Raw genomic sequence first — 26,265 nt, 5'->3', positions numbered from 1 at the left:
ATTTTACATTATTATATTATCCTGTGCGTTATGTATTATTCTTATAGTTTATAAGATTATTATAAAAAATGAATAAAAATTAAATGTAGTATTAATTATTTAAAATATTTTAAATACTTTACACTTTTATATTATCATTATATATTATTATTACATTATAATAATTATTACAATTATCATTATTATAAAATAGAATAACTAAAACTTAAACAATAATATAATAGTAAACACTTTACATTATTATATTTTCTTATATAGTATATTGTAATATTGTATATTATTATACACTGTAGTAATATTGTCTATTACTACTATTATCATTATCGTGTTTTTTATTATTATAAAATACAAGAAATAAAATTAAACAGCATTGTAATATTAAATAGTTTACATTTATATTTAATTCTGTATTAATTCATATTTAATTAATTATTAATTATAATATATATTGATATATATTATTATGATATATATTGAATTAATATATTTGTACTTATATTTAATTTTACAGTATATTTAATAATATTATACACTATAAAATATAGTAAAATTTACACAGTAATATGACACCATTAAATATTTTACATTATTACATTACCTTACATATTCTGCATTACATATTACTATTGTTATAACTATGACAAAATAGAATAAATAAAAATAAACCAATATAACAATATTCAATATTTTATATTATTATATTACCTTACGTTTTCTGTATTACATATTACTATTGTTATAACTATGACAAAATAGAATAAATAAAAACAACAATATTCAGTATTTTACATTGTTATATTCCCTTACATATTCTGTATTACATATTACTGTCGTTATGACAAAATAGAATAAATAAAAATAAAATAATAGAACAATATTAAATATTCTACATTATTATATTACCTTACATATTCTGCATTACATATTACTGTCATAACTATGACAAAATAAAGTAAATAAAGTAATATAACAATATTCAATATTCTACATTATTATCTCACCTTACCTGTATTATTACCTGTATTCTGCATTACATATTACTATTATATGTAATGTAATAATAACATGTACAATTACCTTATATCACCTGTATTCTGCATTACATATTACTATTGCTATGACAAAATAGAATAAATAAAGATTAAATAACACAACACTATTAAATATCTTACAATATTATATTATCCTGCTCTCCCCAGTCATCCAGCAGGGATTTCATCACAACAAAAAACCCAAATTGCTGCTAAACAAGCGAACAAACCCATCCCAGGCTGGGAGGAGCAGCAGATATTCCCATTTTTCCAGCACCCACCTGAGTGCAGCCCTTGAGGGACAGAGCCCTGAGCCCGCCACAGCCGCGCACCAGTGCCTGGATCCCGTCCTTGGTCACTTGGTCACACCACGAGATGATCAGCTGTTCCAGCAGCGGGCATCCCTCGCTGGGCAGGTGGGAAAACACAGGGGAATGCTCAGCAGGCTTGGGAAAAATCGTGTTTAAAGTTCTCAATAGCACAGCCCTGGGCAACCAGCTGTTTCTGTTTCTGGAAGTCAGATTTTCACCAATTACAGGGTCTTGGATGGAGGATTTTTTTGGGACTGGAGCTTCCCATTCTGCCAAGCCTTCACCTTCATCCTCAACAATTTCCAGTCTTGGAATCAGCTCCCAAATGTGTGGGATGAGCTCTTTACCACCACCAGCTCGAACCCATAATTTCCCATACAGCAATTCCAGCTGTTCCCCTTTCAAAAACGTGATCACTTGGTCACACCATGAGATGATCAGCTGTCCCAGCAGCGGGCATCCCTCGCTGGGGAGGTGGGAAAACACAGGGGAATACAGGAAATACAGACAATACAGCTCAGCAGGCTTGGGAGAAATCGTGTTTAAAGTTCTCAATGCCATGGGCAAACAGATGTTTCTGTTTCTGGAACTCAGATTTTCACCAGTTACAGGGTCTTGGATGGAGGATTTTTTTGGACTGGAGCCTCCCATTCTGCCAAGCCTTCACCTTCATCCTCAACAATTTCCAGTCTTGGAATCAGCTCCCAAATGTGTGGGATGAGCTCTTTACCACCACCAGCTCGAACCCGTAATTTCTCATATATCAATTCCAGCTGTTCCCCTTTCAAAAACGTGATCAGAATCACTGATATTCCCACTTGTGGAACCCCCAAATCCCACAGGAACACCGGGCAGACCCCAGCTCTGGAGGGAGGTTCTGCAGGGAACACTGGGGTGGAGAACTTAAAGGTCTTTTCTGTCTTGGTTTGAAAGACAGAGGTGGAAAATTCTCTTAGAATAGAGAATGTGACCACCCTTAACTCTGAATTATCTTAACTTTGGAATCAAGGGCTTTTCCAACCCTCATGATCCTATAATTCCATGGCAAACCCCTACCTCAGTGCTTTCAGGGACAGGTTGGTGATGGAGGTGCAGGAAGCCAAATCCAGGTGCCTGAGTTTGGAGCAGAACTTGCTGAGGCTGGTGCAGGTGCTGCAAAAAGAGACACAGGGACACTGCTGCATGGATTCATCCCACAGACATCCCGTGGGGGTGTGGATCCCATGGAGGTGGGATGTTGGTAGAGAAGTCCTGGATCCCTGGAAGTGTCCCAGGCCAGGCTGGATGGGGATTGGGGTAATCTGGGATAGGGGAAATTGTCCCTGCCCATGGGAACAGGATGATTTCTAAGGTCCTTTCCATCCCAAACCATTCCATGATTCCATGACCTCCCATGGGAACAGGATGATCTCTAAGGTCCTTTCCATCCCAAACCATTTCATGATTCCATGACCTCCCACACGCCCCAGCCTGGCTTTCCCTTAAAAAAAAAAAGGGAATCCCAAATGCCAGAAAAACCCCAAATCCAAACAAATCCATGCTGGGGGTGTTTGGGAATTCGGGAAGAGGGAAGGGATTCACTCACGCGTCAGTGATCTTGGTACAACCATTGAGGTTCAACACTTCGATGTTCCTGCAGTTCTGGGCAAAGGTCCTTTGGCAAAGGAAAGGGAAAACACTGGGTTTGGCAGGAAATGGAATTCCAGGTGTTTTACAGCATTTGTTTGAAGTGAAAAAAACCAGCATTGAATGGGTTAAAGGAGAAAATAGAGAAAATTGGGAAGGAAGTCGAGATGAAAATCAAGAAGAAAAGCAAAAGAATCAAGAAAGGAGGAAGGGATCAAGAAAATAAAGAAGAAAATGAGGATGAAAATCAAGAGAAGAATCAAGAAAGAAGAGAATCCAGAAGAAAATCCAGAAGGGAAAAAAAATATGTCAAGAAGGAAGGAAAGAATCAAGAAAATCAGTAAAACTGAGATTAAAACCAAGAAAACCAGGAAGAAAATCAAGAAGAAAATCAATCAGGAAACCAAGAAGGAAATCAAGAACAAAATCAAGAAAGAAGAAAGGAATTGAGAAAGAAGAAAAAATCAAGGAAATCGAGAAGAAAATCAAGAGAATCAAGAAGAAAACCAAGAAAGAGATCAAAAAAAATCAAGGAGGAAATCGAGGAAGAAGAATCAAGAAAAGGATGAAGAAAATAACCAATAAAAGGATCAGTAAAGAAGAAAATAATCAAGAAAATCAAGAAGAAACCCAAGAAAATCCCTAATTTCTGCTGCCCCATCTCTTGCCCTGAGTTGTCCCACCCTGGAAGCATCAGATTCACTCAGTGCTCATCACCCTCAGCCCAGAGCAGCACTTGGCTTTATTTTCATGAGAATTGACAAGAGAAGTGGCTGCTGGGTGAGGTTAAAAATGATGAATTAAGTGATAAAAAATGATAGATTAAATTATAAAAAGAGATGAATTAAATTATAAAAAAAGATGAATGAAATGATTAAAAAGATGAACGAAATAATAAAAAAACCGATTAATTAAATGAGAAACGAAATGAGAAATGAATCATCTCCGCCACTGCTCTCCAGGTTTTGCCACCCCGAGGGTCTGGGAGGTGAAAAGGAGGATGAATGATCCCAATCCTGGTTTTCCAGCCCATTCCAGAGCAGGATGGAGGTGCAGCTTTACCTTAAGGCGTTGTCCCCAACTCCCTGGCAGCCGCGCAGGCTCAGCTTCCGCAGGAATCCCCCACACCTCTTGGAAATGTTCTCCACCACTCGGCCCTGGGGGAGGCAGGGAGAGCCACGTGAGAACCCCAAAAAGGCTCAGAAAGGTGAGCTGAACATTTTGCAGATTAACAACAGTTTGGAGTTCAAAGGGGGAAATGGTGCTAAGGAAATTAAAATGCCATGGGGATGGTCTGAGGGAGGGGAGGGAGAGTTATTCAGCTTCTGAAGATGGAGAGTGATCATCTAAAGCCCATCAGATAAAGGATTTGGGGGATTTTCCTCCAGTTTGGAGCTCCTGGACGTGGGCAGAGTCCTCGAGGAAGGTGGGAGAAGCTACACCTTGGATAAACCACAGCTAATGGATAAACTCCAATTTCTACTCAAACCAGAGATGAGCACAACCAGCCCATGAGCTTCACTCCTGCAGGAAAAGGGATTCCAACACCTGTGCTCAAGAGATCCAGAAAAAGGGGTTTTTATTTCAAATCTGGATTCAGTGGAAGCCTCCAAAGATCACACTGCAGCCAGGATTTACCTCTTCCCTGGAGAATATTGGTACAGTGGTCAGAAATTCAGAAACTTCCCCTGAACTTTGGTCTGGATTGCTCCTTACTGAACAGGAGCATCCCTCGGTCCTTCCAGCACTAACTGGCATTTGGGACCCCTGTGAGATGAGCATTTTCTTCCAGAATCTCTTTTCCAGCCCAAAAAAAAACTCCCAAATCAGCCATCAGGTTCCATAAAACACAATTCCACCATAAAACAAGGGACCCTGAGCTGCCCAGGTGGGCTCTGGGGACACCATGGCAGCAGCTCCACGGCTGATGCTCGACCTCCACATCCCTGCAAAAAGGCTGGAAAAGCTGAAATGTTCCCTGATTTTGCAATTCCTCGAGCAATGCTATGAATTCTGCTTGAATTAGAGAAACCAAACGTGGCTCTGTCAAGAATTTCCACGGACTGATGGATTTAACTCTGTGAAAATAGAGGCTGAGGATGCTGGAAGCCCAGCAGGAACTTTGAGGAGAGTTCCAAACAAATGAAATTTGGAACAAATTTGTTTGGAAGCAAATTCCAGCATTTTGTTTCCCAAGGGGAAGTCAGGGCTTAGGCAACAGCAAGGGTTTGTTGTACAGGGACATGAAAATCACCCCAAAAAATCACTGAGGAATGGGAAAAGCCTGGTTTGTGTTCCCAGCCTCCTCCTCAGTCCCATCTCCTGCCACTTCCCACCCCAGGAACCCTGAGAACTCCACTTTAAATCAGTAATTCCATAGGTCTGGGATTTTTAGGGCGCATTATGAGGTGAAAGATTCATTATGAAGACCCCAAATCCCCCATTTCCTTCCCCCAGGCCACTCAGACCCTGCTGAGGTGACAATGCCACTTCCTGCTGCTCATCCCTGTCCTGCTGCTTGGGTTCTCAGTGGCACAAAGGGATTATTTAACTCTTTTTTTAACCCTTCCCTCCAAAATCAGGGGTGGATTTTCCACAAGGTGAGAACCTTCAGCAGCAGCTGTTCAATGCCTCTGTTCACACAATTCCCATTTCTTTCCTCCAATGCAAAACATTCCCAATCTCCATCCTCCAATGTGCTTTAAAAGGATAAAACATTCTGATAAGAGACTGAAGGATTGGGATTTTTCCTCATCCCTTTTCCTGCTTCCTGCAATTGGAATTCACAGCCTCCATCCCCACCAGGCTCCACATCCAACAGGTTCAGCTCAGCTCCAAAGCTGCATCTTTTAGGGACAATTTGGACCTTGTCCTCCCCAAATCACCTTCATTGAAATGTCAATTTTTGGTAATGAAGACACAAAGATTGCAGGCCATGATTCAACAGACATTCCATCCTTGTGGTCTTATCTGTGCTAACTTTGGGTGAAAGGAGAAGTAGCTTAAATTCCCTTCCACACCAGCAGCAGTTTTGCCCAAAAATGTACCTTTTCCACTAAATTCTGTTTTCAGAAAAGCCAAAACTACTTTCCTTCCATTGCAACCTTGAAGTCTTGACAGGGATGCAGAATTCTGTCCATTTTCAAAAGCTGAATGGATTGCTGAGACTTTTTAAAAGACTCCCCGAAGCTGAAGAACTGAAATTAATGATTTCTATCTCCAGGGAAGGTAGAAAGGGTGACGCTGGGAATATTAATCCATTCTAGGCTGTAATTACATTTTAACAAGAAAAAAAAAGGGTTTGTATGTCACTTAATTATACCTCAATATCCCTCTGGAAATCAAACAGGTCAATTCGCTGCCAGTTACTGCCATCCAGGGCCAGAACATTCCATGCCTTTATCGGGGGAAAAAACGTAAATGTGTGGTTAATATGAAAATAAAAAAATCAGTGGGGACCTAGTCCCAAGTTTGTTCCTTTGAGAAACAACATCCCAGGTGGGAAAGCAACAGGTAATTCCAGCCAGCAGGGAGAACTGGGCACCACCAGGGTGCCATCAGGACTCAGAATTCCCAGTCCCCAGCCAGGGAAGAGGTGCCCTGGCTGCTTCCAGGAGAGTGCTTGGAGTTTGGCATCTTCACATTCCTGGCTGGAATTTCCTCCCCAGCACCTCAGAGGAGAGCTGAGTCCCCTGGCAGACCTCACTGCACTGACAAGGGGTTGGTTTTTATTTAAATAACCAAAATATTTTATTTAAATAACCCAAATCTCCCGTGGTTCCTGTTCTGAGGAACTCGGGGTTGGTCACTGTGCCCTCCCCCAGCTCGGGAGCACAGAGCTGTATTTAAATTTGAGTTACCTCATCAAGGCAAACATTATTACCCCTGTAATCAGCAGGAGCCCAGCGTTGTGCAAGAGGCAGGGACAAACACAGGTGGATTTTCCAGCCCATCTCCCACATGCTGAGCTCATCCCAGGCACTAAACACCAATTCTTGGGCAGGAATTAGTGCAGGGTTACAACAGAACTGAGCATTAATTGATTTTTTGGGGGGTTTAAACCTCACTGCTGCTATTTGTTTAAAGGTCTGGTGATTGCCAGCAGAAAAGCAGAGGGAAACCCCAGTGGCTGCACAATTCCATGGGCAGTGTAGGGAATGTTCCAGAGCCTTCCCACACATCCCTGCAGGAACTGCCTGTGCTGTGCCAGGGAATGGCTGCTGTGCTCCTGCAAACAAGAGCTGGGCCAGACCAGGAGAGCACCTTGACATTGGCAAAGAATCCCCAACAGCCCATCCTGGCCAATATTGTTCTGCTGGATTTCTGCTGGAAGCTTTTTTCTTACAGATCTGTGCTGTTCAGGTGACAACTGTAATGCAATAAACAACTTTTAATGTAATAAACGATGTTTAAGCATTTTTTTTTTAAATTCCAATGTGCTTAGAATAATGAAATGAGTCGTGGCTGAGGTTTGGAGCCAGGGCTGATGGGTTTGTGCAGCCAGGATGGTGAACACACCACTCCAGCTCCTTCCCTGGATCACCATTCCATTTCTCCCTTGGGAGTTCCCAGGCACTGGCAGGATAAAGCACCTGAATAAATCTGGCAGCTCCAGGTAACTGAACCTTCCAGCCCAGCTGGAGGAATTTTCCCAAGAGAATAATCCAAGTTGGATTTCATTAAGTGAAGCCCACAAAGGATAAGAACAACCCCTTGTGTTATTTCCATGCTTCCTGCAACTACATCCAGGGAGAAAATAAACTTTCATTGGCTGTGCAGCAGCATCTTTGTGAATCAGAATTCCTGTATTTCCACCAAAACCCACAGGATGCCACTTTGGACTCATCCCAAGTTGGGGATTTCAGTGTGAGCTCCCTGTACAAAGCCAGAATGAGAGGAAAGTTCTGGGCCAAAAGTCAGCCCCCTCCCCTTTGTACCTGGGGCACTGGAAAATGCAATTCCAGCTTGGAATTCCCCTTCACTGGTGCTATGGGAATTTTCCAGGATTTCCAGGGGACACTGAATAACCCCAGCTGAGTGGCACAAAGCTCCCTGGCCCAACCCCACCCCTGTGACACGCTGGGGAGGGATGGAAAGAGAGGATTTCACCCAAATCCAACCCACTGCTAAAAACCACCAGGAAGGAGGAAAGTTCTTACCCTGGAAACTTGAGCACAACGACACAGAGTGACCACATCCAGGAAAGAGAAAATTCTGGAACAGAAATAAGAGATACCTTATTGGTTATTGGCATTTAAAACAAAGGGGACATGGAAAACAAAGGGAGGAGGGAGAAAAAAAAAAAAGACTGGGACAGCAAAACCTCTTTGTGATTCGGCTGAAAGCTGAACTATGAAAAGAAGTGCAGAGGCAGCAGTTCCCAAATGGAAGCAAAACACGGCTGTGGAGCCCCTGGGGAACTGAAACCTCACACCTTGGAGCAGTTCCTGACCCCAAATCTGGGACTGTTTGCCCCAAGTGACCCTTGCAGGAGCCCCACCCTGAGCCAGGACACTGACAGGGATGTTGGGGATGTCAGTCACTCTGACCCTGCACAGAGTGACTCCAACACTCCCAAAAGTGGGCAGTGCCATCCAGCATGAACAGCTCAGGGATCAAGGCAGGCCAGGGTGGTGGCACCTGGATGATTCCTGCTTTTCACAGCAGTGATTACAGGGCTGGAGCATTTCTCCAGTGAGGAAAGGCTGGGAGAGCTGGGATTGTCCAGGCTGGGGAAGAGAAGCTCCAGGGTGATCTAACTGTGGCCTCCCAGTAGCTGAAGGGGCTGCAGGGAAGATGGAGAGGGATTATTTCCAAGGGTCTGGAGTGCCAGGGAGAATGGGTTTAGACAGCTGGATGGGATTTTGGGGAAAAATTCCTCCCTGTGAGGGTGGGGAAGGGCTGGGATGGATTTCCCAGAGAAGCTGTGGCTGCCCCTGGATCTCTGGAAGTGTCCAAGGCCAGGCTGGACAGGGCTGGGAGCAGCCTGGGACAGTGGGAGGTGTCCCTGGATGGCACTGGATGGGCTTTAAGGTCCTTCCAGCCCAAACCAATCCAGGATTCTGCATCCCCACCAGCAGCAGAGCCAGATGTGCTCAGCCAGGAGGGACCAGAGCTGTCATGGTCACTGCTGAGTGTCACCCTGGGTCAGGGCACACCCTGGGGACCTGGCCAACACCCTGGGCTTTTATTGGGATACAGAATTCCATGGCACTGCTGCACAGTGCTGCCCTGCCAGGCTTTTCCCTCGGGATCACAACCTCCCAGCTGTGGATGCAGGAAGCACCAAGCCCAGGGAAAGCTCCCAGCCTGCATCATGACATCAATAATGCATGAAATTCAATGGGGTTTCAATGTCAGCTTATGGTTTATGGTTATTCAAACAATCCCCAAACAGATGAGGTCAAGTGGAGGGTGGGAGGATACCAAGGTCTTGATCCCTTTGGGAACAATTATAAAACTGCAATTATTGCAAAGATAATACAAGAGTTCGACCACAATATGCTTTAATATTTTAATATTTTAAACTCGAAGGCCACCCGAAAGAGAAGGCAAATGTTGTCAGCCACGAGCACCCTGAGCAGCAGGGATGGAAAAAGCACTTCAGAAACACCAAAACTGGTGGGAAAAGGTGTTCCTGATGGAGGGTAAATGCAGGTTATTTATCACAACACTGATGCTGAAGGTGTCACACAGCAACACTCAGCTGAAGCAGGACAGGGCTGAACTGACAGTGGTGTGCAGGGGAAAAGCTCTGGAGAAGATCTCAAGTGCACTTTAGCGCTGTTTGGGATCCCAAATTTGGGATTTCAGAGCAGTTCCATCCTCCCTGCCCACAGACAAGGCTCCCCCTGAGCTCAGTGTCATCTAATGCTGGCCAAGGATTTATTCAGCATTATATCCATGTACAACACCACCAGGAAAACCTGGGGAAATGAGAGAAACTGGGGAAAATTCTTCCTTTCACCCTAAATTCCCATCGTAGGAGTAAACAAAAGCTGAAACTCTACAGGAGCAAGATGCAAGTTTTCTCTATTTTCATTACAATCCCCTTCTCCATGGGAATCCCAGATAACTGATAACCTCATCCCTCTATCAGGGCTGGCAGATCTTGGATAAATCCTTGTCCACTTCCTGCTCCTCCCTTCCCAGCCTGCCCACACAATCCCAGGGATTCACCAGAGCCAAATCCTCACTCCTCTGCCTTCCCCAGCTCGGAGATCTCGGCTCTGAGCAGCTCCAGAGCCTTTTCCAGTGCTCCCTCAGCTCCTCCAGCACTCATCCCAGACCCTGAGCTGATGATTCAGCAGCACCAGGCTGCAAAAACGACTTTTTCACAGCAGTCACTGCTTGGTTGTGGTTTTACTGGATCCAACTGCTCCCCAAGGACTGGGAAGAGCAGCAGGAGCACAGGTAAAGTCCTGCAGGCACAATGACCCGAGCTGAGAATTCCACTGCCACCCTGAGGAGGGGCTTTTCCCTCTCCAAGGAACTGCTTAAAGACATTTAAACATTGGAGAATGTTTAACATGAAAATATTAATTAAAATTAAAGAACATTGAAATACCCCAAGCCCCACAAATATGCAACAACTGAGAGTAGCAGAAGGTTGATCAGCAGTACTTGAATGATTTTTCCCAATTTTGCCTTAACAGACCCAAAGGTGCCATGCTGGGATATTTATTTTTCCTCCCAAACACGATTCTTGTTCTCACAGCTGACTGATGAGCCCTTTCACATCGGTCTTTTTGCTCTTCAGAGTAGACAGCGGAGAAAATAATCCACAAAATTAACTTTATCTTCAAACAGTGATCACAGATGAAGGCAGACTGAGCTCCCCAAACAGGAATTAAGTCTGGAATTGCAGCAGATTGAATTGTCTCACTGCAAAGGGACTCCCTGATTTTGTCTGAACAGCTCAGCTCTGCACAATTTGGGTAAAACTCACTCAGTCTGAGCAATTTTCAGGTTTCAACCTCTTAATCCACTCAGGGGTTTCTAGGACTCCTCACTTTCCCATTGCTGCTCTAATTAGATTAGGGTCAGGACTCTCATGAAATCCCTGGATGCTGCAGGCTCTGAGGTGAGCCAGCTTAGACCTTCAGGCTTCTAAAATTATCCCCACCAATTTATTCCAGTGAACTCCCCACCATTCCAGTTCAATCCCAGTCCAATCCCAGTTCAATCCCAGTTCCATCCTGCTACCAGGGGCTGGGCAGGGGGACACAAACCACAGCTCTGCTGCCAGCTCCCCTCTCCCCCTGGGCAGAACTCCAGCTCCTGAGGGATAAAGCAGCATGTGGGGATGGCAAAGCCAGAGCTGAGGATGTGCTGGGAAGGGCTGGATGGGCAGAGCACAGAATCAAAGCTGCTTATGCCGGGAGAGAGCTGCAGTGCTTGACCTGCCCGTGACCCACCCGTGAGCAGCTGAATTCCCTGATCCCTCCCTGTGCAGCTGGGAGGGAAATCTCCTTCAGGAGGGCAGCAGAGACCACCTCTGCAAGGGAGAATCCAGGCTTGGGGCTGGGGTTTGGCTGCCAGGAGGGGCAGGCAGCCCTCAAGGAAGGAAAGACTTTGTGACAGCAGTGGGAATGGAGGGAACAGGGACAGGATGGGACTCTGGGGACATAGCCACAGCTGGAGCCAACAGGGACATGGACTCAGCACTGGGAGTCACTGATGCTGCCCAAGGAGGAGCTGGAGCAGCCAAGGAATGAGGGGGAAGTGGAAAGAATTCTGCTTTTTGCTGCTTTGGCTCATTGCTGTGTGAGTGAAGGCACAGTCACCTCCAAAGGTGGCACCTCCTGGCTCTCAGCTGGCAGGGGACAGAGCTGGAGCAGGAGCAGGAACAGCAGTGCCAGGACGTGGATTGGTGACCTCTGTGGCTGTCCCTGGATCCCTGGCAGTGTCCCAGGGCAGGTTGGATGGGGCTTGGAGCAGCCTGGCATAGTGGGAAGTGTTCCTGTCCCAGACAATCTCAAAGATCCCTCCCAACCCAAACCATCCTGGGATTCTGACCTGCTGCAGTCCTGCCCTCTGGACATCCAGGACAAGGGGATGTCCCAGGACAAGGGGATGTCCCAGGACAGCCCTCAGGAGGCACCACCCCAAGCTCCATCCCTGTGTTTTCAGGGATAACAAAGGCTGCTGTTCTTCCCTCTCTCATCCTCCTCCTCTTTATTTTGCCCAAGTGCAGCTTTCACTCCTCACACAGGGGACCCCAAAGCTGTCTGAGAGTGGCCAGAGCAGGGCACAGGACTTCACAGAGCTCTGCCCAAACACACCAGCCTTTGTCCTGCACACAGTGACCCCCATTTACAGGAGATTCCCGCAGAAAACCCATCCAAGTTTCCCTTTCAAAGGCTGCACTGTCAATGCACAGTAATTAATTTTCGCAGTATGCTAACAGTGAATTCCAGCTCTCCAAACCATTGCTTATGAGCTTTAAACATTTATCAACTCCCCATTTCCCCTCCACCCGATCCTGAACAACTCCCTGCTGGGCAGCAGGTTGGGATGATCAGTGACAACAGGACACAACAGACACAGACATTTCCACAAGGCAGGAGTGTGGGAACTCAGCCACGCTGGGGTTTGTCCTGATGGAATTCCCTGCTCCATTCCCTGCTCCATGCAGGACCTTCCTTCCTTAACACAAATCCTTCTCCAATTGTCCAGCAGAGTTCATGGAAACATGGAATGGTTTGGGCTGGGAGGGAGCTGAAAGCTCATCCAGGGCCACCCCTGCCATGGGACACCTGCCACTGTCCCAGGTTGCTCCAAGCCCTTTCCAGCCTGCCCTGGGACACTGCCAGGGATCCAGGGACAGCCACAGAGGTCACCAATCCATGTCCTGGCACTGCTGCTCCTGCTCCAGCTTTGTCCCCTGCCAGCTGAGAGCCAGGAGGTGCCACCTTTGGAGGTGACTGTGCCTTTACTCACACAGCAATGAGCCAAACCTCAGCCTTGGGTTCCCCTCATTGCTCTTCCATCTCCCAGAAACCTCACCCAGGCTCCAAGCAAGGTGCTCCTCCTGGGAGCCCAAAGCCCACACACCTCTCCTTCCCTGAAATCCCTGCAAAATCTCAATCCCATTCCATCCCCCAACCCTTTCCTCCCTACCATACTCCCCACATTCCCTGTGCCACACAGACTCCCTGCCTCACCCACCAGGGCTCTTCACATCCTGTCCCCAACCTTACCCCTGGCTTGTCACCTCAGCACAACGACAACCCTGGGGTTTACTGCATTTGCTCCCATCAGAAGTAAATCATCTCAGAAAATCCAGAAAGATGATTTTTTGTCACTCTTTTGCTGCTGCACATCCCAGCCATGGCTCAGGACAAGCACAGCTGCAAAGCCCTGTGCAAACTCCTCCTGAGGAGGTTGTGACTCCATCCTGCTCCTCCCACAGGTGTTTCTCTGCCCCAGGTACTGGTGCTGGTTTCCCACAGGGATCTCCACACTCAGGGACAACCATTTCCAATCCCAAATATCCACACTGGCACAGAGAGGGTTCTAACAGCCACACACTGCTCTGGGGACAGGAATGGTGGAATAAAATGAACTGGATCAGGTGGGAAACACCATTCCACAGGAGGCAGTGCACTGAAAACCAGAGACAGACATCCCTTTTCCCTGTTCCTTCCATTCCAGAAGCGAGGCAGCAGCACTTCCCTGGCTCACTCTCTCCTCCCCAGACTTCCCTGTCACTGAGTGCTGACAGAACCACAGTTCCTTGCAGTGTAAGAACATTCTCTGTGTTAATAATTCAAGCTTCCACCTGTCTTTGCTCTCCCCATTTCCAGTCCAACATCTGAGCCTCGAGCCCTGACAAACTCCACTCTACTTCTAGAGCCCAAACAGTGCCAACTGAGGGAGAATCATCCCCAACACTCCCCTCCTGCTTCCCACAGGAAAGCACAGGAGCAGCAGGAGAGGGCAGAACTATCCACAGAGGCATTGATGATCTTAAAGGACTTTTCCAACCTGAACAATCCACAGAGTCTGATCTGATTGGTGTTTGCCAGTGGGACCATCCTGCCAGGAGCTGAACGTCTCCTGTTGACAAGGGACAGGACAAAGTCCACTCGAGTCTAACTGCAGCACAGGGATGAACTTTTGTTTTAAATCCAACCCCTCAGAGCAGCACAATCCTGATCTCCACACCAGCCCATCCTCACCAGTTACTCTCATCAAGGACTTGATCAACCCTAAAGTTCCTCCATCCACCAAACAGGCAACCAGCAAATCAATCCAGCATTTCAAAACCCCAAAACTTAATCCCATTTAGCACAACCTGCTGACACAGACCTTTGACCTGCCTCTGTCTGGGCCTGGCTTTATGAGTGACCCGATCCAAGCTCACGATTTGGGAGCACAGCAGCAAAATCCTGGATGCAAATAACAACCCACCGGTGTCCAGGGAGGACTCACCGAAGCAGCAGCTCTTTGGGCAGTTTTTTGTTGATCGCAGCTTCATCGTTGTTTGAGAACATCTGCAAACACAAAAAAAAAAGACAATTTAGCCACATCTCGAGGGAACAAACCCTGCTTTGCTCCAGGGAAGAAGTGGCTGGTTAATGAGGTTGTTTCCAGACATCTGGACCAAGAAATTCCTAGCAGATAAACTCTGTGCTGCAGCTTTCCAGCTCCTGGGCTGGACCACAGCTGGATGGAGAATTACATCAAAATATCTTAAAACATGGTGCAAGGATGCTCTGTGGATTGAGAGATTAAATATAAACCAAGATCTGCAGCTGTTCTAGGGAAGTTAATGATAATTAGGGTGTGGTTGTGAGCTGGCACTGCCTGGGGAGGCTCCTTCAGCATTTTGGGGCTGCATCGAGGCACAGACACCCCAAAACTGGCAAGTTTTACAGATCAAACCCCTGCAGAAGAGGAAGAGGAATCAAGCAGCCCAAATATCCACCAAACAGAGGTAGCAGGGTTGGTTTCTGGGATGGGAAAGGTGCTGGTGAACAGAGAAACAAGAAAGTGCTGCAGTGCCCAGAACATTCTCCCAGCCCTTGGGAGCTCTGGGACAAACAGGACTGGTTTTTAAACCACCAAGAATGGTTTAAAGAGAGCTGTGATCTTTGGTGCTGCACCAGGAGGAGGATGATGCTGGGAAAGCTCTGTGTTCCTCCAGGGAAATGAGGCCAGAGCTGGTTCTTGTATCTCTCCAAACCCATGGGCAACACCTGGCACACCTGGAATGGACTTTGGGATCAGCTAAAAGCATCTCAGACACTCCAAGAATGGGAGAAACTTCTCTTTTCTAAGGAGTCCCAAGGGAAAAAGAGAACAAAGCCTCACGTGGCTCTTGAAAAATATCTGAACACAGTTCTAAGATTTGGTAATGTCTTGCCATGGGGAAAATCCAAAACCTCCCAAATATCCTGTACTGAGCATGGATGGATCCAATCCCATCACATCCCAAATATCCCATCCCTGAGCATGGATCCATCACATCCCATCCCAAACATCCCATCCCTGAGCATGGATCCAACTCCATCACATCCCAAATATCCTGAGCATGGATCCAACACATCCCATCCCAAATATCCTGTACTGAGCATGGATCCATCCCCATCACATCCCAAATATCCTGTACTGAGCATGGATCCATCACATCACATCCCAAATATCCTGTACTGAGCATGGATCCAACTCCATCAAATCCCAAATATCCTGTACTGAGCATGGATCAATCACATCCCAAATATCCTGTACTGAGCATGGATCCAACTCCATCAAATCCCAAATATCCTGTACTGAGCATGGATTCAACCCCATCACATCCCAAATATCCGATCCCTGAGCGTGGATCCACCACATCCCAAATATCCTGTACTGAGCATGGATCCATCCAATCACATCCCAAATATCCCATCCCTGAGCATGGATCCAATCCAATCACATCCCAAATATCCCATCCCTGAGCATGGATCCATCACATCCCAAATATCTTGTACTGAGCATGGATCCAATCCAATCACATCCCAAATATCCTGTACTGAGCATGGATCAATCACATCCCAAATATCCTGTACTGAGCATGGATCCATCACATCACATCCCAAATATCCTGTACTGAGCAGGGATCAATCATATCACATCCCAAATATCCTGTACTGAGCATGGATCCATCACATCACATCCCAAATATCCTGAGCATGGATCCATCACATCCCAAATATCCTGTACTGAGCATGGATCCATCACATCCCAAATATCCCATCCCTGAGCATGGATCCAATCCCATCACATCCCAAATATCCTGAGCATGGATCCAACCCCATCACCAATCAAAGCATCCACCACCACTCAACATGAAATCCAGTGTGAATACCCAACACTCTCCCCCAAAATGGCCCTTTAAATGCTCCAATCACTGATGGTAAAACGGGAATTGAGTAACACCATCAACCCCAGAGAACACCAAACCCCAGAATTTTAGAGCCAAACGCTGTGCTCCCAAATCCCAGTTTGCTTCGGAATTATCCCAAGACACCAAAGCATGATGCTGAAGTGGGAACTCTCAAACTCAATTCCTTCCCAAAATGCCACCCAGCAGAAGTGTTGTCCCCCCTACTGACCCTTTTATCACTTCCCACCAGGATATCACAAGTCCTGAACAGCCACCAGCCAGGCAGCTCTCAGCCCAATTTGCTGCTAATTAAACTGAAGTTTTGCCATTCCCAGCTGGCACAGCTCCAAGGGCTGCTCCCTCACATCTCCAGGTGACTCTGGAGCCACAGTAGGTGGGGACAGACATTCCCAAGGCTGGGAAAGCAGCACCTGGGCATTCTGGGACAGGACCAGCTAATTAAATTGATTAGCTGATCGATTAGGGAATCGAGGAAAGCATGGAGAAAGCTCTGATGGAGGAGAAATGCAGAGGAATTACTCATGGGAAAACGAAACATTATTTCTTTACAAGAGCAGATCCAAACCCTTTCCCACCCCTCTCCAGGCCAGAACCCCTGAATCAGGACCTTCCTCCCCCAAAAAAGGGTCAGAGAAATTCAAGGAGCAATCAGAGAGCAGAAGGAGACTTCCAAAAAGGAACCAAGCAGAAGAGAAGGAGGGCAGGAAGGATTAAAACAGATTCCAGAGGGCAGGAAGGGTTAAAACAGATTCCAGAAGCAGCCAGGAGCCTCCTGTGCCTGAGCACAGGGAACTGTGCCCAGCAAATCCCTCAGCAGGGGAATCTCACCTTGATTCCAGCACAAATCCCAGCCTCACACTGCTTCCTGCAGGAGTTTCCCTTTGACCAGCACTAATCTAAAGGAATGTTTGTTTTTTGTGTTACTAAAAATAAGCCTTGGACTCCAAACGTGATGGGGCCCAGGCAAGATGGGCTGGGTGGGAGAACCTCAGCTCTGGAATTCCCCCTCCCCTGGAAGGCTGGGAAGAGCCAAGGTGCACCTCCATTCCTATTTTCTCCAGCCTTCCTTCAAAGCCTGAGGCTCAGATGGCAGAGGCTGGGCGAAAACAGGCTGGAATTGGGATTTTGCTAAGTCATGGCAGCATGTACAGCTAAATATACCGTGGACATGGGGACTTTCTGGCAAGTCCGTGCGAAAATACAGCTCTGAAAAAATGTCAGAGGCTATTCTAGACTTGCAGGCTTTCCAAATGTTTCTAGGGATAAATACCAAATGCCCCAAGTTTGCTTTTCCTGACGTCTCTTTTATCATCTTTAATACCAGACGTGTTGTCCGGTAGAATAAATTATTCTGGATAGGATACAGAAAACACATTTTTCTCGTATTTAAATGTTTAATTCTGTACCAAACACAGACTCTTCCACCAAGGAAGCTGCTGCATGAAACCACATGGGATATTGGGAAGAAATTCCTGGGTGGGAGGGTGGGGAGGCCCTGGCAGAGGTTGCCCCTGGATCCCTGGAAGTGTCCCAGGCCAGGCTGGACAGGGTTTGGAGCAGCCTGGGACACTTGGAGGTGTCCCTGCCATGGCAGAGGGTGGGGCTGGATGAGCTTTAATGCCCAACCCAAACCTGTCTGAAATTCCATGGAATCAAGGAAGTTTATGAAAACAGATGAGCAAAAATGACCAAAAGGCAGAGCTCTCACAGCACTGCTTATACTCAGCATAACACATAATTGTCCATTTGCTTTGAAAACTCTCCTTCCACCCTTGAGAATATCGAAAATTTGGCAAACTGGCTCCATTCCTGCAGCAGTGCTCCATGCAGGGCTAATCCCCACATTTCCCTGCTCACAGGGCAGGGACAGAGGTGCTGCTCAGGCCTCAGTCCCCTGAGCTGGGTGACCCTGTGCCACCCAGCCAGGCCAGGTGGCAGTGCCCGAGTGTCCCCAAGCAGCAGCTGCTGCGAGGTGTGGGTGAAGCAGCTCAGCCCAGACAGAGGTTATTGCAGTTCCAGTACAAAGCACAGTCCTGGTCATTACTGCAGCTTCATTTGGTGTGGCTTTGCCACAGACCAGGCTCCAAAATCCATCTGTGGAGGATGGAAACTCAGCTCCCTCCTGGCCCGTGGAATCATGGAGATGTTTGGGTTGGAAAGGACCTTAAATCTCATCCATGGCAGGGACACCTCCCACTGTCCCAGGCTGCTCCAAGCCACATCCAACCTGCCCTGGGACACTTCCAGAGATCCAGGGGCAGCCACAGCTTCTCTGGGAAATCCATCCCACCCCTCCCCACCTTCACAGGGAGGAATTTTCCCCAAATATCCAATCCAGTCCTGCTCCATCAGTTTGCAGCAAATCTTCTTGTCCTGTCCCTGGAATTCCTGAGGGAACTTCAGCAGCCCCAGAGCTAAACCAACACGGTGGCAGCCCAATGTCCACTCTGAACCCAAACACTTTAAAGCAGAAAATTCAAAGCTCGGTGGAGAAAAAGGGATGAAGCTTATTCAGAGCTTTAGGGAATTAGTGGCTGCAAGGTTAGAGGAGGCACTTGATTCCGTTTTGACAGTGAGAGACAGAATTATCCAGCCTGATGTTCACTCCAGAGAAAATTAACCTGGATCTGGTGCCCCCTGAGAGCCTGAGGATGCCCAGGAAGCACCAACACAACACCACCAGAGAGGGAAAGCAACAAGGTGACACCCACTTTCTGTCCAAAATCCAACCAAGAGACACCCACAGAGGTGGACAGGAAATAAAAGCCATAAACATTCCCAGAAACACAACCAATAAAGTGCTGCAGCGCTCATGCCAAAAAACAGTGCAGAATTTCAAACCCATCATCTAGGAAATATTAGTAAATATTCCGATTTTAAACCACTCCAACTTGTTTACTTGTGGGAAAGAACCTGTGTGAGACGACAAACTTTTGAAAAGAAGCAGCTAATGGTGTGCTGAGGATGAAATTGCAGCTGCTGTGAGATCCAGAGCTCACAGTCCCTTCCAACCCAGGATATTCCAGGGTTCTGTGAACCTTTATCCACGAGGAAATGCTGGCCAGACCCTCCTCAACTGCACATAACCACAGGAAATTAAGCAATTCAAACCAAGCCAGAAAAGAGGCTGCAATTATTAATTACTAGAGAGCAAATAATGAGCTCTGGAAACTGGTTTTAGGTTGGGAAAGGCAGGGAATTAATTGCTGCCGGCAGAAATTAGGGATTTCATCCATAGCTTGGGTATTCTGGAGTTTACATCCCACCCAGTCTGTATCAAGACACTTTGGAAATGAACCTTCAGAGCTCCAAAAGTCTTTTTTCTGTCCTAAAACCTCTGTGTGAATTTGTTGAGAGTTTAAACCTTGACTCTGAGATGCACTGGGAGGTTTCTCCAGCTGTAAGGCTGCTGGCTCCCAGCCCAAAATTCCAGCATTTCTGGGAGAATTTGTATCAATTTTATCTGTCATGGTCCACATGGAGATGAATAAGCCCAGTACAGTCACTGACACAAGACCAGACTCACAGCAGCCCTCACCCACAACTCCAATCCTGTAAAAAAAGCTGAGCACAAACCACAAAACAACAAGAAAAATGTGGAATTCACTCTGCATTTCCTTTGGAAAAGCTCAGTGAAGCTTTGAAATGACTTCTTACCAACATGGTCAATATGTACTGACACCTTGCCCTGAGTTCTGCTCATTTTGGGAGAAAATCCTGCCGCTGTGACAAGACTCAAATAACAGAGCCATGAGAGACATTGGTTCCCTTCCCAGGACAAGATTTCGGGAAGCAGCAGCTGGAGCAGGCTGAGCTGCCTTCCTGGAGGCAAAGAAAATATTACACTGCAGAGATAAGTCACAGTGAAGTGACAGCAAAATCCAACATCTCCTCAGAGGACACAACCCAAGGAACGAAGCTGTTTACATCCCAAAGCAGCTCCGACCGAGGGAATTTTCCCTCCAGCTCGTAGTTACACAGGGAATTTGATTTAAAAACCCATCCAGTTCAATCTGCAGGAAGTCTCCGAGGAAATGGCTGGCTGCTGGGTGAAGCCAGGCTGTCACCAGCTCTGGTGTGGCCATCGGGATGAGGAGGGATGGGGACACTGCCCTCGTGCCCCACGCGGTGCCACAGCCACGCTCGCCCTGCTGGCTCCCAACCAGGGCTCTGCTCGGGCAAAATCCTGACTAAGCAGGACAAACAGAAATAGGCCCCAGCCAAAAAGGCTTATTATAGGCTTAATATTCCTAAAAATAGCTGGATAGCCGGGGGACTGGATGGGCACTGTCGCTTCCCCTGGCTGCTGCTTGGTTGGGGAAGTTTAAATTCCTGCTGGGGTGGAGGAGCGACCTGAGTGCAGCCTGCATTTGGGACAAATCAAATAAAGAGCCTTTTTTGAGGTTTTTTTGACTCAGCAATGATCCAGGCCTGGGGTGAAGCTCTCCCTGCTGCACATCCCTTGGTGCAGAACTGCCCTGGAGGGAAATCCCTCAGTGATGGATGGGCAAAGGGACAAGGTCAGAAAGGAAAACTCCCCAGGCACAGGTGAGATGCTAAAAACCTCCTGATTTCAGAACGGAAGACTGAAATCTCCCATCTCAGCTGCCCCGTGTCCATATCCCACCGCCAGGGAACCCCCCAGAACCTGCTGCCAGCCACCCAAGGGGCACATCCAGTTGGTTTTTGTTCACCAGTTTTGTTCTCCACCCCAAGTCAGTTCTCCCCAAACCAACCATCTCAAACTACCCCAAACCCTCCCCAAACCCTGAAATCCCAACCCAGCCCCGAGTTACCCGCCGGCCAGCGGCTGCATCCGAGCGGCTCCTCCCGGGTGGCCCTGGCAGGACCTGGAGCAGCCTGGGGACAGCTCGGGGAGGTGGCAGCTCGCGGTTAATCAGCTTTGATTTCCCAGGAGTTGTACGCGGAGCTGAATGAGAAAACAGCCCCCGCCAAGCACGTCAGCGGCTCAGGGCTGGGATCACACGGACGGGGCGAGGGCTGAGCGGCACAAATGTGGTTCCTACTGCTGGCAGGAGCTCCAGGAGGAAGCTCAGCACCCCAGAAGTCGTCACCCGAGGACTCGGTGACCCAGCACAGATATCTGATGGAAAACGGCGCTGCTGCTTTCTCACACACACCCTCCGAGGCTTTAAATAGAGAGCGCTGCCCATACGAGCATCATCCAAACCCAGAAAGGAAGAGTATAAATAAGACACAAAGACTTCCTGACTTTCCCAGGACAGCCTATGGAACAGTCCCTGGCCATAAAACACCCACTACCACTATTTATTTTTGTGGTTTTAGAAGCTCGTTTTAGCAGGGGAGTGGTTTGCTACAAATACACTTGGAATAGATTTTAAAAAATTTAAAAAAAAATCAAACCCAAAAAGTGAGACATGATTCAGTATTTTCAACTTAAACTCAAGACCTGTGCAGCTTTCCAAGGCTCATCACAATTCAAATAAGCTGCTTGGATAAATTATAGTTCTGCTCCTCCCCAACACCTGCAATTCTGTTATTATTCCCAGTAATACTATTGTTACTATTATTATTACTAGTAATATTATCGTTATTATTATTATTATTGGTAACAAGGTGTTTTTTCACTGCTGGGTTTGCATTCAGCTATTATGTAAGAGGACGCTGGGATCATTGGCATAAGTATTTGGAAATGAAGTCAAATGATGGTGTCTTTAAAAAAATCCACCTGAGCTGAGGTGTGCAGGGCACAAGGGGAGTTTACCCCAAAGGAAAACTGCTGGATCAGGCAGAACCCCAAGGCAGAGGGGGATTGGCCTCTCCTCACGGCAGATCCAGGTTTCACCCTGGCTCAGGGAGGACAAAACCCTCCCAGGGCTGACTTTCCCAACAGTGTGACTCAAAGGAAGCTCCCAGCCAGGCAGCCAGCGAAAACAGTAATTACTGCAGTGTCCCAGGCCCCAATTAATGATGGTGTCCGAAATAAATGGGATGTGCCCGTGGGTGACAGCTCCGAGTCCCTGTCCCGGCATGCAGGCACAGCCCCTGTCCCCAGGGACAGCCAGGCTCCCCAAAATGTCCCTTGTGGGGGCTGCTCTGACCTGCAGCTCCCAGTGGGACCATCCTGGGGATCCCTGGACTGTTCACCACTGCAATCTGCCTGGAAACCCCTCACTGGAGTCAGACATTAAATCATGGAATGATTTGGGTTGGAAGGACCCTAAAGCTCATCCAGTGTCACCCCACACCTTCCACTGTCCCAGCTGCTCCAAGCCCTGTCCAGCCTGGCCTGGGACACTTCCAGGGATCCACAGCTTCTCTGGGAAATCCATCCCAGCCCCTCCCCACCCTCACACCCTTCCCAATACCCAAATGTTTCCTCTTTTAGTTTTAAACCCTCCTCCTTTTCCTCGTCATTATCTGCCCATGGAAAAAGTCATGTGCCACCAGTGTGGGATGGAAGTGGATGAGCTTTAAGGTTCCTCCAACCCAAAACATGCTGGGATTCCATAAAATCAGTTTGCCAGGGCCAATGTTCCCATTGTCACCCAATCCAGCTACACAACTCCCGGCAGAGGGAGAAAGAAGAAGTGAATCCTATTTGGAGCAAAAACAGCAATAAAAATTTGGGACATCACTTCTGTCTCTCAGGGGACACAGGCTGAGGTCAAAAGCCATTTTTTTGAATCTCCCCAGTCCCCCTGGGGCTTGGATCAAGTCCCTTTTGCACAACCAATCTGACTTTTGCCTCCCAATCTCCCTAAATCCCTGTTTTCTTTACTCGAGGAGGAAGATCAGCCACAGGAGCAGCACAGTGTGAAACACAACTCGTGGTTTACATCTCTCCCCACCTCATCGTCTCAACAACCACTTTGAACCAAATAAATTAACAGTTTATTATTCACCTGCCCAAGTGAAGTGCTGGTTTAAAAGGTGTTACGTGTGATGTGGCACAACACCAAAATCCAAAATAAATGGGGATGGGGGAGTGAGCAGGAATATGGAAAATCCATCACTTGGCCACCCCCCCTCCCAAAATCTTTATTTTTTACAGTTTTTCTCATCATCTATGAGCCACATTGTCAGATACCATCAAAAAGAAAAGTGTTTCACAGCTGTGCTCCCGCAGGTGTTGCCTGGGTTATGTCACCAGCAGTTTCTCTTCCCATATTAGATCAGATTCCATGGTAAATGTTACATCAGTTTTTGCGAGGAGAGTCAGAGCAAAGCTTTCCCTGCTCCCTGCCCTGTTTGTGTCCCTGTGTTTACACAACCTCCATTCCTTGGAACAGCAAAGGCCCAGCCAGGAGGACAAGGAGCAGCCCAGGAAGGGAACAGGGACAACCCCAAAAGGATCAGCTGTAAAGCCAAACCCCCCTGAAAGCACAGGAACAGCGTTTCACAGGCAGGAACGCAGCAGATTCCAAAATGGGATTAGGGTCAGTGAGATTATTCAATTCAGCTTTCTGAGCACAGACAGGATTAATTATTAGAAGGCAACTCGATTTTGGAGCATTTGAAGTTTCCCCATTTTGCTCCCAGTTTAGCTCATTTGATGTCTCTACAGTCAAACAAGACCTGGGAACTACAGAGGTTCAGGAGGGTTGGAATTCCCTCACACTGAGGATCCTGAATCCAGAAGAGAAATGCCATGGATCAATGCATTTCTCAGGCTGAAGGTGCTCCCAAGGCTCACCACAGACTCTCATTGCTCAGACATACCCCTGGAGCTCCCACAATGTCATTTCAACAGGACAAACTGCCCCATGGATACACACATTTCACAGCCAGGCTCAGCTCCTGCTCACTGGAGGGTTTGGAGACTCCCAGAGGAAGCTGGAAAGGATGAAGCTTTTTGTGTGCTGCTGTTTTTGAGGATGTAGAGGAGACTACACGGATGGCTCACAGTCAGGGAATAAAAAAAAACCCAACTGGAATTACTTAATCCTGACAGCATGGCTCAGGGGAAGCCAGGACACTCCAAGTGACATCCCAGGGCATGGGAACATGGACAAGGTGGATTAAGGAAATGCTGAGAACTTGGGCTTTGATAGATGAGTCCTCCAGGAGCATGAGGAGTCACTTGGAAACACCAGGAGATGCCTCTGCTCCTCTCTGCTGGGATTTGGCTGCTCTTCATCAGGCAGGAAGCAGAGAAATCCCAAATATAAGCAGGGATTGGGATCTGTCGGGGCATGTTCCACATTGAACCGACACCACAGAGAATTAGGAGTCAGTCTGGGTAATGTTTTCCCTTTTTGTTTGCTTTGCTGCAGTAAGTGGTGATTTTCTCTGCGGTGGCCACACCTCCTGTAAAAGGACTAATCCCAATATGCTCGTGGGGCCGGGCATGGCATTCCCAGGAAGAAGAGAATTCCACTCTTCCTGGAATCAGAAACCCACATGAAGTCCAATGTAAGGAGCTTAGCCCATATTCCATACCACATTTTATTCCTCCAGCAAGGAATTATTATTATTATTAAACCCCCTGACGACTGGATTTGTGAATTACCCAACAACAATGGCTCAGGAATCTGTTTACGTGGCTCAACAAAAGACAATAAACGAAGTGAAAACCCAACCCAGCCTCCCCCTCCGCAACTCAACTCGTTATTTAAAGTCTGCAACAGACACAATATATTAGTCACAGCCCCAGATCAGGCTATTTTTACCCCAAGATAAGATTCCAGACTCAAAGGCCCTACCTCCCCCTCCTCAGCCAGGGGAACTACCTGGCTATCCACAGGTGGAAGAGGAGGAAGAGGGAGAAGAGGAGAACTAATCCCTCATTGCCTTCATGACCTCACAATGTTCCACAGCTCTGAGCAGCAGCTCCCACTCTCCACACGTTTCTGCCTGATTTTCCCCCCTGTCCCACGAAATGTGAACTCTCACAGAACTTTCCCTTGAAAAGCACAACCATCACAAACCGGTTTCTAGGAAGCACAGAGGAATTTCCACCCATCCTGCCCCTCTGAAAAATAAATCTATTTATAAGCGTGAACACACACTGTGGAAGCTCTTCTGACCAACATAACCTCACTGGAAAACCAGGGATTTGAAGGAAAACAGCTCTAAAATTTTCCAGGTTACACAGGTGAGTGGGTCAGAGATAATCCATGCTGGGGCTGATGAAGGATGCCTTGGATTTATCATGGAATGTTCGGGTTGGAAGGACCTTAAAGCCCATCCAGTGTCACCCCTGCAGGGACAGGGACACCTCCCACTGTCCCAGGCTGCTCCAAGCCCTGTCCAACCTGGCCTTGGACACTTCCAGAGATCCAGGGGCAGCCACAGCTTCTCTTGGCAAAACACAGAAACCAAACCAGCCACGAAACAGGATGATGCTTAAAAGCATTTCTTGTAGCTCAAAATAAGCCTTTCTGTAACACACCAACTCTTCCTGTATAAATATAGGTTTTAAAAATTAATTTAGGCCTCAAACGCTCCTTGAGCATTTTGCTCGTTTTCCAACTCATCTGTTTTTTACTATAAGAAGAAAATAACATTCCAGCAAAAAAAAACCCCACCCAAAACAAGGCAAACAAAGCTCTTCCCCACTCTTTTTTCCCCAGTGAATTGGGTTCATCATGTCCTGGTACAACCCTGATGGAAACCCTCCCAAAACTGGAAAGAACTCCAGCATTGCAAGGCAAAGGCTAAGGAAGCAAAGGATGTCGATGCCCTAGGAGACATTTCCCCAAAAAGTCTGTCATCAACCTGGTTTTACTCTTTGCTCTGTAACCAGCCACTCTGCAGCAGGGAAAAAAAAAAAAAAAAAAAAAAAAAGCTCTCGGGGGTAAAAAAATAAATTAAAAAAAAAATCCGTGCAGCCAAGAAGAGCCCAGAACAGTAAATACAATAACCCTGGATATAACAGTAAATACAATAACCCTGCAGGGCTCACGTGCAGGCTCCTCTC

At 47.1% G+C, this 26,265-nt stretch overlaps 1 protein-coding gene across 5 annotated transcripts in view; it reads right to left on the bottom strand.

Annotated features, from left to right (window-relative positions):
* The window catches only part of FBXL20 (F-box and leucine rich repeat protein 20), a 39,644-nt gene that overhangs the window by 10,965 nt on the left and 2,414 nt on the right, over nucleotides 1-26,265 (bottom strand). For 4 of the 5 annotated variants that reach the window (XM_085083334.1, XM_085083333.1, XM_085083335.1 and 1 more), the window contains exons 2-8: nucleotides 14,405-14,466; nucleotides 8,128-8,182; nucleotides 6,291-6,365; nucleotides 4,031-4,125; nucleotides 2,928-2,996; nucleotides 2,399-2,494; nucleotides 1,313-1,439 (exon numbers count right to left, since the gene is read on the bottom strand). In XM_085083334.1, the coding sequence (XP_084939460.1) occupies nucleotides 1,313-1,439; nucleotides 2,399-2,494; nucleotides 2,928-2,996; nucleotides 4,031-4,125; nucleotides 6,291-6,365; nucleotides 8,128-8,182; nucleotides 14,405-14,466 (579 nt within the window). Of the gene's footprint in view, nucleotides 1-1,312; nucleotides 1,440-2,398; nucleotides 2,495-2,927; nucleotides 2,997-4,030; nucleotides 4,126-6,290; nucleotides 6,366-8,127; nucleotides 8,183-14,404; nucleotides 14,467-17,189; nucleotides 17,213-26,265 lie in introns of those variants that run through there. The other variant, XM_085083336.1, reaches the window with a different exon arrangement.

This window comes from Lichenostomus cassidix, chromosome 27 (genome assembly GCF_008360975.1).
Source record: "Lichenostomus cassidix isolate B80296 chromosome 27, HeHo_3.0, whole genome shotgun sequence".
NCBI classification, from domain to species: domain Eukaryota; kingdom Metazoa; phylum Chordata; class Aves; order Passeriformes; family Meliphagidae; genus Lichenostomus; species Lichenostomus cassidix.
This window is presented reverse-complemented; position numbering and strand designations above follow the sequence as displayed.